The sequence below is a fragment of the Paralichthys olivaceus genome, chromosome 4, assembly GCF_024713975.1.
Source record: "Paralichthys olivaceus isolate ysfri-2021 chromosome 4, ASM2471397v2, whole genome shotgun sequence".
In the NCBI taxonomy this organism is placed as follows: Eukaryota; Metazoa; Chordata; class Actinopteri; order Pleuronectiformes; family Paralichthyidae; genus Paralichthys; species Paralichthys olivaceus.
In genome coordinates, this window is record NC_091096.1 from 23,448,915 (window position 1) to 23,468,702 (window position 19,788).

The window sequence follows — 19,788 nt, forward strand, 5'->3', positions numbered from 1 at the left end:
AAATGTAAATTGTTTTAATTTCTGGGGCTGCTGTCTTTTCTCTTCTCACAGCAGACAAACATGCCTCACACGTCAAATGTCTTCGCTCTTGTGACTGTGTGTGTGTGTGTGTGTGTGTGTGTGTGTGTGTGTGTGTGTGTCATTATGTGTACCAATGCAATATCATAAAAATCTATTCTGCAGGAGCATTGAGATGCAGGTTATGTGAAGGAAGGTGCATTATAAAATTGTGCATGCACCTGCTTATTACATCATGTGGGTTCTGGTACCAGCATACATAATTAATGAATGTGTGTGTGTTGGGAGGAAGGGCAGCTGTTCTTTTGACTTTGCCTGCCAGCAGAGGCAAAGGAATACCGGAGGTAACAGGACGCCTCGCTCCACGCCACCTTACTGGCAGTAATCACAGGCTCATGTTGTGCAAAGACTAATTTAGGGGGGAGACATCACAGAGTACAAGGTGTGCTCGGTCTGTGATTTTTTTCTGCGTGTGAGTGTGTGTCTAATAACATATACTAGGTGTAGCCACACAGTGCATGTTGCGAAATAGTCAGTCTATTTTGTGAAGTGTTTTTTCACGACAAGCATATATTCACACAAGGACAAAAGCTGTGAGGAAGGTTCTCCACAATAACACTTTGTTTATTCTCGCTGCCTTCACTGGGTTAGAATTAGAAGTCAGATGGTTTATATTATGGGCACATACGTTACAGGGTTAGAGGTTATAGTGAATTAATGAAAACCCCATTAAACCACACGCAAAGGCAGTGACGCAACAAGAGACCTGCGGCGACTGGGTTTGGTTGTACAAGTTTAGGGAGCTCCATGGAAGGTGACACTTTGGTCATATACATTTTTCATCCACTCAAATGTTCCTCAAAATCCACTCACTGGATGATTCTTGCACTGTGACAGGAAGCATTTAAAGCAGCTAATCCCTCAGGTAAGATCATTGTGGTTTGGTGCTTTTAACAATGAAAGTCTGGTTTCATGTTAAGAATCAGCTCTGGAGACTGATCACTGTTATCAATGCACGTGATGGGGCAACACCCAAACCCTTTGCACCTCTTCCACTGAGCATCTGTAACTTGTCAAATGAATCCATCATCAAGGTCCATCACAGGGATGTGTTCTGGACCTGGGCAGAAATTTATATCACACAGCTCCAGGTGGAAACAATGAATCGGCCTTTATCTATCTACAAATTCCTGAAATCTCTGTGTGTCTGTATGTGGTTCACTTATCTTGAGAACTGTTCGTCGTATCGCCTTCACACTTGCCATGTGTATCGGTAAAGGCCGAAAGGAAGTGCAGTGTCGAATGGTGCTATTTGGATGTGTGATACATTCAATATTTATTAACTTTGAATAAACAGGCGACAAGCGGTGGTGGCTGGGACTCATTCATGGAAGAAATGTTCATGACAAAAACACATTCACAACAACCGTTTGCCTACAAAACAAGTGTAGAAATGAAAGACATACTGCACACTTATAAACTAAATTATATGACTTTTGTTTGATCAAATGAACAAACGCTAGCTTTAATATCCCATTCATCATCACATTTATAAATAAAATCTACATTCATGAGTTAAACATGTGACATTTTATAATCTATCTACCTCTAATCAAAGGTAGGCAGCCCTTGAATGAGAATCTGAAAAACACGCTTATTTTCAAATCGAAGTTGCAACTAAAGTATTAAACCACCACGTCGTCTACCATTGAGAGACGTCCCCCATCCTCCCCTGCCCCTCAACTGTCTAACACACACAATGACTTTGAGACCACTGTGCTCCTCAGACGCAGTTCAGGCCCAGCTGTCTTGGCACCGGCCACCTGTGCCGGCAGTTCAAATGGCTAAGGACGTCAGGAAGCTTCTGAGACGAGAAGCCTATATTCCATACCACGATAGAAAAGTGTCTGAGCTGCTACTACTCAGAGAATGTCGATAAGCTTTAACATGCTTATTGGTATCTGATTTGTGTTTGTCCATGTGTGTAGGTGTGTTTGTGAGTGTGTGTGTCACTCAAAGTGCGTGAGACAAAACTAAGGGGGGAAGTTAGTTTTGGAAGTTTCTGCTTCAGCCTCCCTGTACATGCAACAGTGTGGTTTCTATTCAGCTGCTCACTCACAAGTGTCTGTGTATAGGTCAGAGTGTATAATGGGGGTGAGGTATGTGTGGTGGGGGTGGAGCAGGTTACCCAAACGTGCACTTACTTAAAGTGTCTATTAATACTCAACTGTGAGACCTGACTTACTAATTCTCACTGACTGTGGGAAGGCAGCAGACTACAGCGTGTAGCTGTGATGGCGACGATGATGAAATTCCTGCAAAGGAAGCTGTGTGGGACCTGACCCTAGGTCAGCCTTAATCAGACGTGCCATTTACAGCTTTAGCAGCTGAGCTCAATGACTACTGTGCTCTCACTCAGCTTCTACGTGTCACTGATTAGAGTTTCATTAAAAAAGTAATATGTGCAGCAGGCTTCTCATTATGAACAATGAAATTGCTGCTGTGCGGTTCATAACAAAATATATTTCCATGGAGAAATGTGACAGAGGCCGTTGAAAGGGAAGGCAATAGCAGGCTGGCAGCAGAGCAGAGTAAACATTGCTGCTGATGAGCTGAGAGGTTTCCATCAGCAGAGCTGTGATCAGAGCCATGTTGCTGAGTGCCTGCAAACGTGCGTCACTGCATGAGGACACGTGCATCTGTGCCTTGATCTGGGTGTCAGCCAGAGGGATTAGAAAAAGACAAATGGAGGAAATTGAATCTTTCTAGGTAGAGTTAAAGTATGAATAAATCACTTACTGGTACAATGCATTTAACCTGTTTTTCTAAAGCAGCTTCAGAAGTTTTCGGACTGTGCAAGAGGAAGATTAATACACACGCTTGCAATGCATTCTCTCGCCTTTTCTTCTGATTGTAGATCAAGGGGCGAGGAGAGCTGAAATTGGCGCACTTCGGCAGCGACGAAAGCTATTTCCTCTACACAAGCAAAGGTAAAATACAGAGAGCATTAAAATGATTCACATTAATGTTTAGGAGCCTGTGGTGGGTTCTATTTTAGCATCTCAAGGAAAGATGATATCTGGAGGAAAGGTGACTAGTCAACACTGACTGTCATTGAGCCGCCTCACCAGGGTCACACAGTGCCTGGAATCATTCTTTATGCTTGTTGTAAATGTCTTTCACCCTGCTGCATCACATTAACTTAAATGATGTCTGACAAGCATCTTGTTAAAGCTCTATGGTGGACTGTGCATTAACTGTCCCATGGGAAAGATAACACTTGGTTTATCTGAGTCCTCCTCCTCCATGCTCGGTTCATTGTTGCTTCATTTGGATGTTTAAGCTCTACTGTGCAGAATGTGGCTTGAGTTTGATACTACAGGGTTGAAAAGAGTTTTGTGGAAACCTGAAATCTGAGAGAAAACGTCTGAGAAGGGAAAGCTCTGCAGAATTGTTCGCTCCAGTGTTTTCACAGTGATGAATGCCATTGTCCTCATAAAATGGAATTCCATGCCAGTTATACCGAATTAGCATAGTGCAAGTAAAGAATGCCTGAACAAAATGACGGTGGCGCACGAATGTAAACCCCTTTTTTGTGAATAAAAATACATGCCCATATGTTAAAAAAACATTTTAAGTGATGCATTTCAATCTTGATTTTAATTCTAAACTATAAATAACCACAAACCAACAAAATATTATAAATGATACGAATAATATTGTAATTTAAATCCAATCATACAACTTTGCAACTGAAAAAAACCCTGAATATCTGATTATTTTGCACAAGCTTTTCAATAGTAAAGAGTGTATAAGTGTTTTCTTCAGTTAAGATTCTGTTCTTACCAAAGAACAAATCCCACATAAGAAAGCATTGGTGAATGTCAGAATCTTCTGGTTTTGAGAAATTTCCTCTCAAGTACAGTTGGTGAGTGAAGCTCAATGTCTGCATAATTATAGATTTTGGATGTTAAAACATCTTTCATGTTCTCTCTAAAAGATTTCTTCTTTTGAGGAATCCATTATCCATTTTAGCATTGTACTGAACTAGCTTTAACTAAATGACCCATTAGACACAGTATATAAAAATGAATCAAAGACATACAGTGTGTTGCAGCATGAGGAGAAATGAACAAAAATCACATTACAATGCTGTTAACTAAGGGAGAACATGAGCTTTTGAAAATACAGTGTAGAAGACCAGGGGTTGGTCTTTTCCATGACTATGAATCTAAAAAACACATTATATGTCTCAGGAGCCAAATCCTCTGGATGTTGGTTTATAGTTTAGTAATTTGAAGAACTCTGGCTGAACTTTAACTATTTTTCTATTTGGCGAAATGAAGGGCTGATTGAACAGGCTCGTGATTTATGGAATCAACAGCATTTAGAGAAGCTAGAATCAATAAGGCATATTAACATGTGACCCATTCCCCAAAACACTCTGAATGTCCTCAGCTAAATCCCCCTGGTGGACAATACAGGTTTCTATTCACATGAGACTTTTTTGAAATATATATCATACTCTGCTTTGGTGTGAGGTTTGCCTGAGTGCTGACAGACTGCTTTTACATTTATTTATTTATTTCCTACAGTTTGCTCAGTGGCACACTTGTGTTAGTAATCTAACATGAGTGTGAAAAGCTTCCAGGTTTGATCTGAGAAGTACTGATTTATATAAAAAACAGGCCAGACTAAGAATCATGTGGTGTCTGTTAAAGATGCTGAAAAGTACACTGAAATCTAATGATACAAATCTAATGATAAAAAGCTGGAAATGTGCAGAGTTTAAAGAAATAAAAGGTGTGCACCATGATCATATTTTTACTCTTTAAAATCTGTAGATTTTTTAAATGTAATTCTCTTCAATCATCTTTTTATGAATGATGATTAGTCTATTGTTTCCCTCTTTCATTGTGATTTAATTTTCCGCTCTCTGAAGCACTTGGTAAATCATTCTTGAACAGAACAGATGGGTTCTTCATCTAAGTAGCTGTGCTAGCTGAAGTACAAATGGGAAATGAACGCTGGAGTGAGGCCTCATTTAAATCTAATCGTTCTTTTCTCCTGTCCAACCCGCAGCGTTTGCTTTTCAGAGCAGAGGGACCGTAAATCCCCTATGTGCCTTCAATTCTTTCACCACAAAGCAGAAAAAGCTTCCGTGCTCTCTCCCCGCACTCTTTCATTTAAACTGAACACAAACAATTCCTTCCCACATTTGCCACCAATTCAAGAGTAATTAACTATGCTTGTTGACTATCTGAATGGCTGATCCGCATGGAGACTCACATCTTTTTGAAGTCGCACACAACGTATTCGGGCCAGTCGATGAAGCACACCACCCGACCGGGGAGCTGGTCCATGTTGGAGTAGTAGTACTGGGGGAAGGCCAGGAGCAGAGCCAGCATCCAGATCACACCCACCACCACTTTGGTCTCTGTGGATGACATGCGCTGCTGCAGGGGGTGGATGATGGCCATGTACCTGCGAAGGGGAGAACGAGAGAAAGGAGTCAGTGATGCTGTGAAACACTTGAGGGGTGAGCCACTGTTTTCAGGACTGACAAGAATGTATCATATAATCTCCATTTAAGAGATACTACTTCTTTACATGGTCTAAAGTTTGTTTGGAGTGAACTGTTCTCTTATCCTGTGTTAACGCTCTGGAGCTACTTCAGAATAATTCCTTGTCACACTAACAGTCCCCCTCAAACCTTTTATTGTTTTTGTGCTGGATGTTAGAGAACTTTGTGTTTATCCTACCTTGGTTATCCACAAGAAAGATTCTATCGTAAATAATATTCATAAAATTAAAATAAATTTGTGTTATTACTGTTTGCGTGTTCATTTTTCGTATGTTACAGGTCATCTTATTCAGTTATCGTCACAATCGTCAGACCCAACTTCACAGCTTTTTAAAATAAAAGGTCTGTAATTTAGCTCGATGTAAGGCATTAAAGTCACACTACATATGATGAGCTTTTACTTTGAAGACAAATTGTTAAACAGGAAGTGATTCTACAAATGCTTTTGCCATGACAGAGATCAGCACTTCTCACGTCTCAGTCCAATATGGTGAAATAAAAATAATCAAACAAACAAAATGATCTGGCCGGGATGATCCAGTTACCGACCACAGCTGTAATTCATCCAATGATGTAGAAGAACACATAGCCAACACAGCCTGCAGACTGGTGGCACGCTGACTAAATTGTCACTGTACATTCTTGGGCCATTAACAATACACATGACAAGTGTGAAGCTGATAAATTGAAAGGTTCATGAGATATGCCTTCCACATACACACAGACAGACATAGAGGAAGCACTGAGCTAATAAACATCATTTCTTGGAGACAGGGTTGCCAAACAAATTTGTGTGCTCACATCTGTGGGTTTGATCCCTCAGGCTTTCAGTGACTGCAAATTATTTGACACCAAATATTGAATATGATGATGTGTGAATTCATACTACCATTTGCAATTCTTTGTTGTCTCCTGATTGAGAAGTAAATGGAGCACACACACACACACACATTGGAGGCTTCATTCACTGAATGTGGTGACGCCACGCGTTGATGAACTGCATTGTGTATCCATGGCTTTGCTTTGCGTTGCTTGCAACAGGCACCAGCCAATCAAATTGAGTTTAAACAAATAGTCAAGCACAGGCGCTTGCCAATCAAATTATGTTTATGCAAATACAGGTCAAAAAGAGCCTGGAGAGAGGAGTCAGAGGCAGCTGGTGAACCTGGTGTGCATTCATCTGGTGGTGGAGTTCATTTCCCCTTGCACATTCCTGAGCAGGAAACTGTGATTGGTTGTTGTCGTTGTGATGAATGTGCCAGCACCAAGTGTCAGTCCTGCCCACCGTCTTGCATTAAAGCGATGCATACCTGCGTGTGCTCAGTAAGGACAGAGGATGTTGGATGCTGTTCACAATGTTAAGCCCCTTCAGACAATTGTTTGCTGAGGCTATAAATAAAACTGGAATTTCTTGCCTGAGGAGATAAGACTTGCCATCTGTTTAATATCTTTGCTTACAATCTCTGCTTATTTCTTCCTGAAAGCATTTGGATGCCTGAATATAACTGGTTTTAATGGAAACCATGTATTATTCCATGTATCTTTGTGTAGATAAGTGCTGTACAAATAAATATTTTATTATTATTACTAGTGGAGTGCCCCTGAGTACCTGTTTGTTTGTCCTGTGTTAAAGCTCCGGAGTTACTTTAGAATTATTCTTTTTCATTAGTGAGTCCTCCTCAAACAGTTCTACAATGTACTGTCACTTTTTATTATTTGTGTGCAGAGCTGAGGGAAGTTAGAAAACCTTGTGTTCTATCTACAATGAAAATGTTTTTCATTTAAATTACTGTTCAGAGCAACAAAATGACATATTTTACTTTTTAGACAAATACCTAAAGAGGAATTGATTCTATGAATGTTGCTGCCATGACAGATAAGCACCTGCGACACCAGTCAATGTATGTGTCAGTCTGATGTGGTGAAATATAAATAATGTAATTATCAAAGTAGTCGATTGGTTATTTTGCAGAGGGCCAGGAGTTATACACATGCCAAGTGTGAGGCCAATATAAACAGAAATATAATTCAGTTCATCACAAAAGGGCATTTTAAGCTGTATGATGGTTGCTAACTGCCCGCAGTTTACTTCCCTTTTAATGCATAAGGACTGCACTGATTCCTATCTGTTATGTAGTAGTTATGATTATAGTTATTTAAGAAAAAAGACATCAGATTAGAAAAACCTGTTCAGCATCAATTAAGTACAACGATTATACTGACAAACACAAGCACACTGTATCATAATATAAATCTTCAGTTGGTTGTTCATTGTTTAAAGAGTAGATGATTCAATGTCCAGTGTGATCACAGGCTATTTTGGCTCTTGTTGTAGGCAAAGTGTGAAAATAATGCTCATTTGTGTACGAGTCATACATTTTAAATAGTGTTCCTGAAGGGTAACTCAACTACACACTGCTACACACACACATACTCACACACACACACACCCACGCAGCACCATCTGAAGCATTTAAAAGGAAGTTTACAGGTCAAACTGCACAGTAAGCTTTGATATTCAGTCGCGAAAAATAAATCCTTTTCTTTTTCTTTATATATGTTTTTCTTTTTCAATGGGTGTGTGACCATGAAGCAATGCTCTCTGCAGATTTAAGTTATAGAAGAGTGTCTGCCATGACGCAGAATTCTAGTCAAATGATTCCTCTCAGCGCCAGAGCCATCTTTTCACATTGTTATAATCATGCTCATATAATCAGAGAGCCAACGGAGCACATGAATGACTGAAAACCACCTCATACAGGAAAATGGTTTAAAACCCTCGAGATGACAGATCTTCTTCCCCTCAGTAAAAATACAATACTTGAGTTTGTGAAGAGTTCTTTTTTTCCTCCGCAAAGAGGTGATCAGATATTTGTCTGCATTAACTTTAATCAAATTACTTTTGATTTTACAATTTACAAAAAGCAAAATATAACTATGCAAACTATTTTATAGCCTATCATTTGGTGTGTATGCTGTGGAAACCAGTACTGTACAATAGAGCAGTAACATCAGTGTTATACATTTTTTTTGTTTCCTTTTAATCAAAGCTCTCCAGTAAAATGCAATCCTGAGCTAAAGAGGTCTAATTAAAGGCTTAATCCCACTAATAACCCAAATGAATGTGCTAAATAGACTAATTATATCAGCGAGAGGAGGAGGTCTTTGAAATCAAACGCTCCCAGTGGTCTGCTGAAAATGAGAGATCACAGTCTCCGCTTTACTTTGGCTCAGCTTCAAACGGTGCTGACAGTCACGCGGCTCCGTTTCTTGATGTAGGTGAGTCACAGTCGGGCTGTTGATGTCAGAATCAAACACACACCTGCAGAGAACATAGGCCTGCCCACTTGACAGCCACAGTTCTACATCACTGGCAAGCAAGATCTGGGCTCAGGCTGAATACAAACATTTAGTCATTAGAATTTGCAATTAACCTGCCATGGTTCCAAACTGCTGTTTATCACGAATGATTAAAGAGACTTTCATGTGGCTTATAATGTCATTTTAAAAAGTGTTATTCAGACAAGATATGTTACTAAAGGGAAGTCAGAACTTCAACTTTATTGTCTGTACATATGGTCACATGGTTTTAATTTTCATTAAGAAAATATGTTTTGATTAAAACAATGTTCAGTATTTCACTAAACTGAATTTGATCTAATCTGAATCTAGAATCCAAATCACGATCTTAAAAATGTTATCGTGTTTTAACATTTACTAGTAAATTTAATCATAAATAACAATTTTGTAGTTTTTGTATTTATTTGATATTCTGTTTATTTTGTGCATAATTTATATATTATCATATTTATATATAGTTTTGTGCACACACAAGAATTCCAAAGTGCATGAATTGTCGTTCTTTTAATTTGGCTAAAAAAAGCCAATTAATGTTTGTCAGGGTTTCTCGGAGGGGGTGCGCGAGGGGACAGGGAACAGACGTGGTAGGAAAAAGGGAAGGGAAGGACCAAAACGCAGAAACTAAATATGGTTTAACAAAAAGTGGGTTTTATTTAAAAGGGGTAAACATAACAAAAGAAATCTTCAAGAAACAAAAGTCGCACTCAAAAGAGGAGTGGAACACAGGGAGGACAGGAAACAAACTTACGGGGAGACGTGATGAGAGCTGACGGGACACATGAACAGAACACAACCAGAATCTAGATGACGAACAGGACCTGACCAGAAACGAAGATGACGAACCAACACCCACATGGGGGGAACACCAAGACTTATATACACACTGGAACTAATGAGTAACTGGGGACAGGTGGCACAAGACAAACAGGTGAACCTGATGAGGGCAGGAAGTCAACAGGTGAAAGCACACAGGGAGCAAGGACTACAAAATAAAACAGGAAACACTGAACAAACTTATCAACGAGAACACAAATACAATAACCAAGACAGGGATGAACACAGGAGAGGCACAGGGTGAAACATAGCGAGGGACAAGGAGGGGAACACAGAGAACACAGGAGAATCACAGGGTGGAGCACAGAGGAAGGCAGAAGTGAACATGAGAGGAACATAGAAAATACATAACCGTGACAATGTTTTACTTCCTACTTTCAGCAAACTATAGAAGACAGGATGGCATCACTAGATCAGTCACACACTTCTGTCAGTACCTGCTTACAAAAACTGCTATGGTCAGAGATCATTTTCCCCACACACACAGAAACGATGTGATCCCCGACCACATCAGAACAAAAACATTTGTTACACATTTCAAAAAAGAATATAAACCCACTCAGTTACACCTGCATCCACTACCTCATATTGGTTATTTCATGCCATTTAAGTCCTTTCCCCTCTGAATGTCTGTGCAGCTGTCTGTGTTGACTCCATCTCTGTTGAGTCCCTGTCTTGATTTAGTTGTTTTTGTCTTCAGATGGGATTTTTGTCTCATATGTGCTGCGGAACAGGAACCTGCTATAAACCAGTTCTAACTGATGCAGGCCTGTTTAACTGTATCTGTAATGTTACTTTTAATCCTTTTCTGAAGGATAAATAAATAAATTCAATAAATGTTTTGCACAACACTGTTTTTAATATAAAAGCACGAATCAGGATTGAAGCAGCTTTCTTCACCCATCCTTAACAGAGCTGTGGTTATTGAGGCAGTGGACAGAGGTAATTGCAGGGTTGATGCTTGATACTGGGCTTCTCCTGTCCACATGCGGACGAGTCCTTTTGCAAAATGTTGGATGTTGCCATCAATTAGCATGCAGCTATGCTAGACAAGATAAAAGCAGCGTTAGGAGCTCAATTGGAAAATCAGTTCTACAGGGTTTTACTGGATAAATATTTCCAAGCACTTTATGACTGAAGTCTGCCGTGTGCTTGTAAACCCTATTTCTCTTTCCTTCCAGTTTCAATGTTTTTCAGTCTGCATGCATCCGTTCTGTTTGATTAACTCCACCACCTGAAGAAAGAGAATCATCTATGTGCTAACTCCTCCAGGATAACCCAATATGAACACTGCTTTTATCCACACACAAAAAAATGTCGCTCTCTGCATTCTAATGTCTCAACACCCACTGCTACAGCTGAGAGGTATTTCATTTTTATAGATTTGTCGGTAGAGAGCTCTGCCTCCCTGTGTTTCCCTCCCTTTCAATTCCATTCCCTTTTATTTCACATCTTCTCAAGCATACCTTTGAGACTTTGGACTTCAAATACCTGTCTGTGGGCCATATCTGATTCCTCTCAATAGGATACCTCTCACAAGGTGGCAGGCTGCATGGGCAACCTTTGCTGGATTGCATGGGTGAAATACATCTCTAATTATCCACAAATAGAACCTAAACTGCCATGGCAGTGCAACAGTTCAATATAAACACCATGAAGCCACTGTAATGCTCTCCTGAAGACCTATAAGTGATTAAGAAGGAAGCAGCTACAACGACAGATGAAATTGCCTGCCTTCAAGCTTGTCAGTGTTTTTTCTTCAAATTGTGTTTGAAAGTAGGTTGTGGTAATTTGATCACAAATTTGTTTCCTCTGGTTTATTGGTCTCTCAGGGGGCTATTGTTGATTCAAAGGATGTTACGTAAACTCCCATCTGTGTGTGTGTGTGTGTGAGAGAGAGAGAGAGAGTGAGTGAGTGAGTGTGCTTGGTAAATTGTCACTTGTTTCCATCATTGTCCACTTGCATAAATATGACTCCTTCAGCCTTCAATCTCATTACTAACCAGCAGACACTCAAAACCAATATCCACCTGCTCACTACAGCTTCACTGCTCCCCTGACTGAACGGTGTGTGTGTGTGTGTGTGTGTGTGTGTGTGTGTGTGTGTGTGTGTGTGTGTGTGTGTTTGTGCATATATTGTCTTGGTTGTAGAAGATGAGCTTGCTTGTTGAGGTCAAACCGATTTTAAAAGGAGATATAGTATGTGAATACTAAAAGTACCTTCCTTCTAATTCCACCGATGACCCAGGGAAGTGCAGAGTTGAATTCGATGTGATCTGGACACGTGATACGTGATTATCAATACAGTTTTAATAAACTGGAGCAGTCCGTGGGGGTGGTGCTGTGTCCCTTCAGTCTGCGGACTACGGGTCAAAATCAAATAATCAAATCATTTATTTCACCAAATCGGAACGACACAGACATTCACAGATGTAACAGAAGTTGAAAACGTAATGACGATTACAATCACTTCCTCTTAGGGAAATTCTCTTAAAAGTAGAAGCACTTTTTTTAATGCAATTCTTTATATCGATTTTTAATTTTAAAACACGTGTGAACACTAATAACGCAAATTCAGTTTCAATGTATGAAAAACATTTTCACTGCAGATAAACCAGGAAGGATGAACTTTTCTAACTTCACTCTGCATCATAGACGGTTATAAAAAAAACTCTACACACAACGTCCAGCACACGAACAATAAAAAGTGACAGTATATTGTAGAACTGTTTGAGGGGGATTCACCAATGACAAGAAATAATTCTGAAGTAGCTCCGGAGCATAACCACAGGACAAGAGGACAGTCCATTCCAACCAGGCAGGTTTAGAACAGCCACTGCAGTAGGTCATTATACTGATGAAAGGATGGACAAACCTTCTATAGATTAACAGCAAATATTTGCAATAATATGTGACCGCAACAATAAAAGAAATGAGTGTTGTTGACATATATTTGCAGATGTTTGATCTCAGACAACTATTGCTGTGCAACACACAGCATTCCTGCATGTGCTTATATGCCTCTTTTTAATAGTTTACAAGCCTCATCAAATTGAATAAAAGCAGGGCAACCTTTCTTTATTATTTCTAATCACAATTATAACCGTACCTAATGAACCAAAATAGGATTTAATAAAAGCATCAGATGAAAGATAACACACCAATAATAACAACAGCAACCCGTGTGGCAAGTGCCCATAAGCAAAGCACATTTAGCCTCGCAACCATTTTTCAAGCTTCACTTAGGAGTTGATTTTTTTTCAGTGACAGTAAATGACAAGTGTTAATTGGAGTGTTGTTTATTCATCCAGAGGTGAGATGGCTCTGAGGCAGCAGCTCAAAACTATCTAAATGTCTGGCACTGACTGATGGAGGTGGATTTATTGAAGCATCTCTGAAACACAGATTTCATCCTGGTGGCACACTGTCACATCTTGACGAGCATAATGAGCTGAAATGACATGTCTGACATGTGTTGCATAGATTGAATGGATTATACTGGAGCGATTGCTGATGGAACATAATGTTAGAGTAACTTACAGCACGAGGCACTTTGACATCTCTAGTAGTAAATGTCTATAACATCATTGAGTCATTGATTATTTATGGAATACCTTCGTAACTCAGGGTAGAACAACAGTGGCTACATACTGAACATTACCTTTAATGGCCATGCTGCTTTTATTTTATATCATATTCTGTTGATGTTTGGTGAGGCGTATTTATCTTTGGGCCATAGGCTGCACTAATGCATTCCAAGACTATTTATTTGAATGGGTTGCTGTTAGTGCAGACGTTCTGGATCCACAGAGGATGAATCCTCTTTACTTCTTTACTAATCTTTGCATCATCATGAGGTTCGGATTTGTCCGATGAACCTTGGCTGCACTTTGTGTTTAGTGCTAATGATTGAAAAGGGAGGATGATGAACATGATGAACATTACATGCGTTTCAAATCAGCCTGCCACCATGTTGTCGTTAGCTGCGAGCTCAGCAGAGCACTGTGACACTAAGCATGACACAATGTCTTTATTTCATTTCCTAGTCCAGCACCCATGATGTTTAAACAACTGTTTTAATAGTGCCAGAACTATGGGTAAAAAAATGGCTGTTGAACCCAGGTACATTGATGCTGCTCAAAATTACTGATAGATAAATGTATAAACAACCAATCTTTGATCAGCTCCTTCTTGTGCTGCACGACACATTGAGTAATGAATTCACGGTATCCCTTGCATTATTGTGCTTTAATATATATCTAAATAAATGAAACATAATAAATCAAATGGTTTTGGGTCAAATTAGGAAACAAAGCAAATTTTCACTCATCATAGTAAATGTCCTGGTTTTATTTGGAAACACCAGAGAGAGCTAAAGTTAATTTAAACACAATCATTTTCTGCTTAATGACATCCACGTCACCTCATTGCCTGCTTCTAGTCATGTCACATAATCTTTTTGCGGTGAGAAAACACATTCTTCCCACTTTTCATGCACAGAGCAATAAATCACAGCCAGAGCCAGAAGACGGGGCGACAGAGGCCAGAATAACTTTTCATGATGATGCCTCTGGAGACAAGAAATGGAGGAGGGAGAGGAGGAAGTGGAAATTGGTGGAGGGAGGTGAGAATGCTGACCAGCGGGCCGTCATAAGCTCTTGTTAATATGCTGTGCACTAAGTCATCTGCTGCTGTGACCTGGTCTGTCTGGGACAAGCCGGTTGTGTCGTTCAACTGGAGAGATGGTTGACGGTCCAGTCTCAGCCAATCGCTCTGTCATTTGTTACTGAATCAGCTTCTTGGTCAAGTGAGGGGCAAAATGTAGTAGCTCAGATGTCCGAGATGGAGGCCACAACGATTTAAGGTTACAATTTCCTTGGTGACTGAATAACTCTCTCTTTTCTAAACCACTAACCCTGAAGAGCCCTTGAGGGAGGAATCCACCTGTGAGTTCGCTTGCACCAATATATACGATCAATCTGTGACACACAGCACCCTGCAGAAATGACTCAACAATGAATATTTCCTGTGGGTCCACTGTCTTCGGCGGTGTGACTAATTTTTCAGAATGCAATAAGAACCACTGCTGATCCCATCTAAGCGGAATCTGGCTACCACTGAGTTATAAAGAGCCACTTTTATCGTTTTTTTTATTTATTTAATTATAATGAAATGAATTGCAACCACCATATGTGCTGCATGGTTTTACAATGTAACAAGTGAACTAGTCTTCTCTCATGATTCTGTTTCTCCGGCACAAACATTTCTCTTCTATCAGTCTGGCCACAAGCAATCTCAGAGTCCATCAGCTTTCATCTGATGAGGAATTCACCTCTGGGGGCGATGGCTGATATTTTGGGGCCTGCAGTATATATATCTGTCTTCTGTTTAGAGTCTGACTAGTTTCTTTTATCACACAAGTTGAACGTTTTTCCACATAAAAGAACATACAGTGAATTTTTTTCTAGATTTTAGATTTTTTCTGATCTCTATTCTCAGCTTACTGCATATTTATGTGCATTTTAATACAGATACATTAAAAAGCCAATGCATTTGTGTCAATGTGTTTCACCTCTTTTGCTCTCCACAGTTTACCTGCCAACAACCAAAGCAAATGTGATAAGTCAAACTACAAACAGAAACCACACGGCTTCAGGGCCCCAAAATATTGTCTCTCTCCTACTGATTTTGCATTTTCACATCTTTTGATTTACCTGTTTCACAAAAACTATTTGTGATTAAAACTAGCAGGCCTAGTTGAGCGGGTACTAATTACAACATTCTTCTCCCCTTTTTAGGATATTGATTCTGGTGCAAGGAGATAAATGGTTCTATCATCATCTGACAGTAGCAGCAACCACAGATTCCACCTGAGGATGTTTACCAGTTTAGACAGGACGAATGTCCTGCTTGGGCTGATCAGTTTTAATTCCACGGACGAGAGGCAATAATTTGAATTGCTTCAGAGTGTTGATGGACTTGGATGACAAAAGGTCTTCCACAATGATGCCCAATGTGAGCTCAGAGGGTGGCTCTCGAAAGGATACTTGGAATAGATAATGGATGGTTGGATAGCTGGGACAGAATTTTAACACTGGTTGGTTTCTCCATTTGCTCTCAAAACAGCTTCTGTTCTTCATGACATGGTTGTCATGGAGATTCCACTCCATGTTTAAGTGATCAAAGCAAATCATTTCTGCAGAGTTTTCAGATGCACATTTTTGCTGAAATACAAACATACAAAGGTTCTACTGGATTCACATCCGGTGACTTTGGAGTTCACACTTTTAATGAGACTTAGTTTTCAGAGCCTTGAATGTTATCAAAAAGTTAGTTTCTGTGGTCATGAAAATCTTAAGGATAATTATTAAGTATGAATGAGAGTTTGGGGCTGAACTTTGTTAGATATAGAGTATTTTTGTTGTTGTCATATTAAGAAGGCTCCTCCCTAACAGGCTGCCAGGCTCTGTGTGGTGCTGCTTTCTGCTGCTATGATTATGTCAGTGAGTGCTATCTTTTTTAACCACCTGTCTTTGTAAGTCAGACAAGTATTACACTTTCAATGCCAGGCTTTACTTCTCTTTACTGCTCTGCAACACATGTTCACCAAAACACCTTCACAATGAAATCACAGGTTACACCAAAGCTGCATGAAGCTTCACAGAGGTTTTTCAAAGAGGACCTCAAATCTGATCCTTTGCTGATTTATGATAATTATTGTTATTATTATGGCTGATTTTTACTCTTTCATTTGGTTTTCCTTTTATGTGCCCTTGATGGCTGCAAACTTCGCAATCTTGTGCCTTATACAGAAATGATGCTACATTTTCACACAGCAGTGATGTCTTTGTGAGCTCTTTCTCATCAAGAAACTTCTAATGGGTCCAAACGTTGCTTTTTCTAAATGAGATCACGTTTTGCTAATTTTATGTACAAATGCCAATTTGCATACATGTCTCATTCAGCATATGCATCAAATGGGCACTTTAAAAATGCATCCCAGCTCTGAATGTTCAGCATCAGCAATTTCAAATTGTCTCCTCAGAGCCAAACTATGACCTGATGAATTCCAGCATTGGTGAGGTCTGAGCATAAGAGAAAATGATCATCGTGTTTTGTTCTGCTGAATTTTTACCTCTCCACAGTCGCCAAAGTGCTTGCTCATTCACGAGCGCACAGGAAGCAGCCCGAGTGCGGAGAAGGGCTGAAGCTGGAGCACAGAATATCCGTGCGAGCAACAATATATCTGAGTGCAAGCACACAGTTTGAGCAGAAGCAGAGCAAATTTAAGTGCAAACAGGAGCTATTTTAGTGCAAGGGCAGGGTTTGGATGAAAAGTAATGCACATTCTGAACATAAATTCAACAAGTCATGCGCTTGATAGGAAAGACCAACCTCTTGATTAAAGATAGGAAACAAACTCCATACATTCCCACAGACTGTGTGTCAACTGTTAACTTGCTTACAGCATCTTTTTATTGTCTGTGATACGCTGGCGACCTGTCCAGAGTGGACCCCGCCCCTCACCCAATGCCAGATTAGATTGGCTCCAGCTCCTCCTGTGACCCTCAAGGGATGAGTGGTTATTAAATGGATGGTAAATATCTCTGTTATGTCTATGTTATAACCGAGGTTGAATTTAACTGATGAGTGAGGTGAGTGACTAAATCTAATACTGATGATCAACCTATATGCAAACCATAAAGAAACATTTAGCTTTTATGGTTCCTGCCATGTTAACATTTTTAAGAACATTTTTAAGAAAGGTGATGCCACTCCCAGAAAACCCAGTTTCAACAGAAGACCAACAGGTAACAATACTAAATAATGTTTCTAAAGGAGCCACATGAGTTTTGATTTAGTTGAGGTGTTAATAAGGCAATTCACACCTACAGGCATTTGTGAATGGGTCTGGAATGGCTCAGTTCATTTTCAATTCCCTGGCTTTAATAAACGTTGCCAGCAAGAATGCCTCCGGATGAAATTGGATGGAGCAACAACCAATCAGAGCAACAAAACGTGTGATGTAATATATCAACAGGTGACGTGAGTGCATTTGTTTGTTGCTCTTTTAGAGAAAACGTATCACAGATGCAACTCGAAGATTCAACAGACCTCGCCACATCAGCAGAAGCCATCTTGGTTGTTAGAGAAAAAGGCATCAGCAGCGCTCCTTTATCAGCCATCATACCAGGAGCCAGGAAGCCATCTACAGGAGCATATGAGCTCACGGATTGGTCTGGTTTATGGGGTACTGTGGTACATATTTCTATAAAATAGATTTTTCTCAATTATCTCAATTCAATCAGCATCAGACCGTGCACACTGGCATCAGTGCTGGACCGGATAGATGATCTATGGTTTATGGGCTCGTGTAGCGCAAGAGCACCACAGGAACGATCACAGCAAAGATGGAGTTTTAAAAAATGTCTAATAAGCAGCAGCACAGAGCTCCATCCGCTCTGTAGGGATCCTGCAGCTTTGCTCTATTTACCAAATATCAATTGATGTCTACTGGGAACTCTTAAGCTCTCACAGTTACCAGTGAATGAAAATGAAAATGTGAAATATTAGTAGTTGCCTAAACAGCTGCAAGTGACCACAGTAAGCAAATTTCTTTCTATTCTACCATCCATCATTCTCGACAATAAACAGGCACAAAAGGTTTAATCTCATCAGTGTTTGGCGTAGACAGCGGTCAAAGGGAGAACAAGCAGATTTCTACATAGCGTGAACAGGTAATTGGGCTAAATGGTAAACTAACAATGAGCAGATTGAGTGCATATGGTGCGTGTGGCCTGTTGCTATCGCAATATCATTCTAACTTCAACTATACCCCTGAGGGTTTAACCTGATATGGGAGAAATGTCAAGTCCATTGCTTTGTGGATAAAAGGAGGAAATGCAGAGGAATTACAAGCATCTATCAGCTGAACTGTGGAGGTAGAAGAGACACAGAAGAAGATGCAATAGGACGGACACAGCTCTGTGTGCAGGTACAAAAGAAGTGGCTGAAACACACACCTGCAGGCACTCACGCACACACATACACACAAACACATGACGCATGATGTAAATAAAGGAATATCTACTGACAAAGCTGTGCACACTTTCATATGCACACACAGAGTAACATGCACACACTCAGAAATAGAAATGAAACAAACACATACATACTTTGCATATATGCATAGAGGCATACACAACCAGCCACCATACCACACATACACACATGCTGAAACACACAAATATTAATCAGAGCTCCACTGTGGATAGCTATAACATCACTTTAACAATTGTATCTATATTTAGTAATACGACACCTGCACATCAATATCACGTACTAATAAACTAGTACACACACCCACAGGGTTTTTTTACGCATTTCATTTCCAATCCAGTCTTATTGTTATAAGGACCCCTTCCCTTGATGAATTCATTCATTCAGAGCATGAGAGGTTTTGGATTTTGAAACATAAATCCCCCATATCCCATATTTTCGAAGCAGATTCACTCCGTATGAAGTATATGGCATAAAACCAACCTTTCTGTAGCCTTGTTTAGGACTTGATCAAGCAGGTGAGTAACTAGCTCTATGTGACTGTTGGTAGGAGGTTGTTCCACTAACTGTGCTTCATTCAACATATGGAAACAAGACCAGACCATATAGCTGCAGCTATTCAACCAATTACAGTTATAAGGAAGTAAATGAAAAATAAGTTTCTTATTATTTTTTGGATTTCTTTTTTATATTATAAAAGCATGCAGCCTCAATACAGTCATCTTCAACCAAGGAAGCACTGTAATGTCTCAGAATGTTCTCTAGTGGACCATGAACAATGGCAACACATAAATCTACATAATGGTTTTAATGTTCCCTCTCAAAGAATTCTTAAACGCCTTTACATTAAGTAGCCTATTGTTTGAATGTGGATCAGTATGGGTGATCCACAGGTTTGAAGCATGTTATTCAGTACTGGGATTTTGCTATTT

General features: G+C 39.8%; 1 protein-coding gene across 1 annotated transcript in view; it reads right to left on the reverse strand.

The window, feature by feature from the left end:
- The window catches only part of tacr1a (tachykinin receptor 1a), a 43,795-nt gene that overhangs the window by 23,136 nt on the left and 871 nt on the right, over positions 1–19,788 (reverse strand). The window contains exon 2 of the mRNA XM_020093564.2: positions 5,308–5,502. Within this exon, the coding sequence (XP_019949123.1) occupies positions 5,308–5,502 (195 nt within the window). The remainder of the gene's footprint in view (positions 1–5,307; positions 5,503–19,788) is intronic.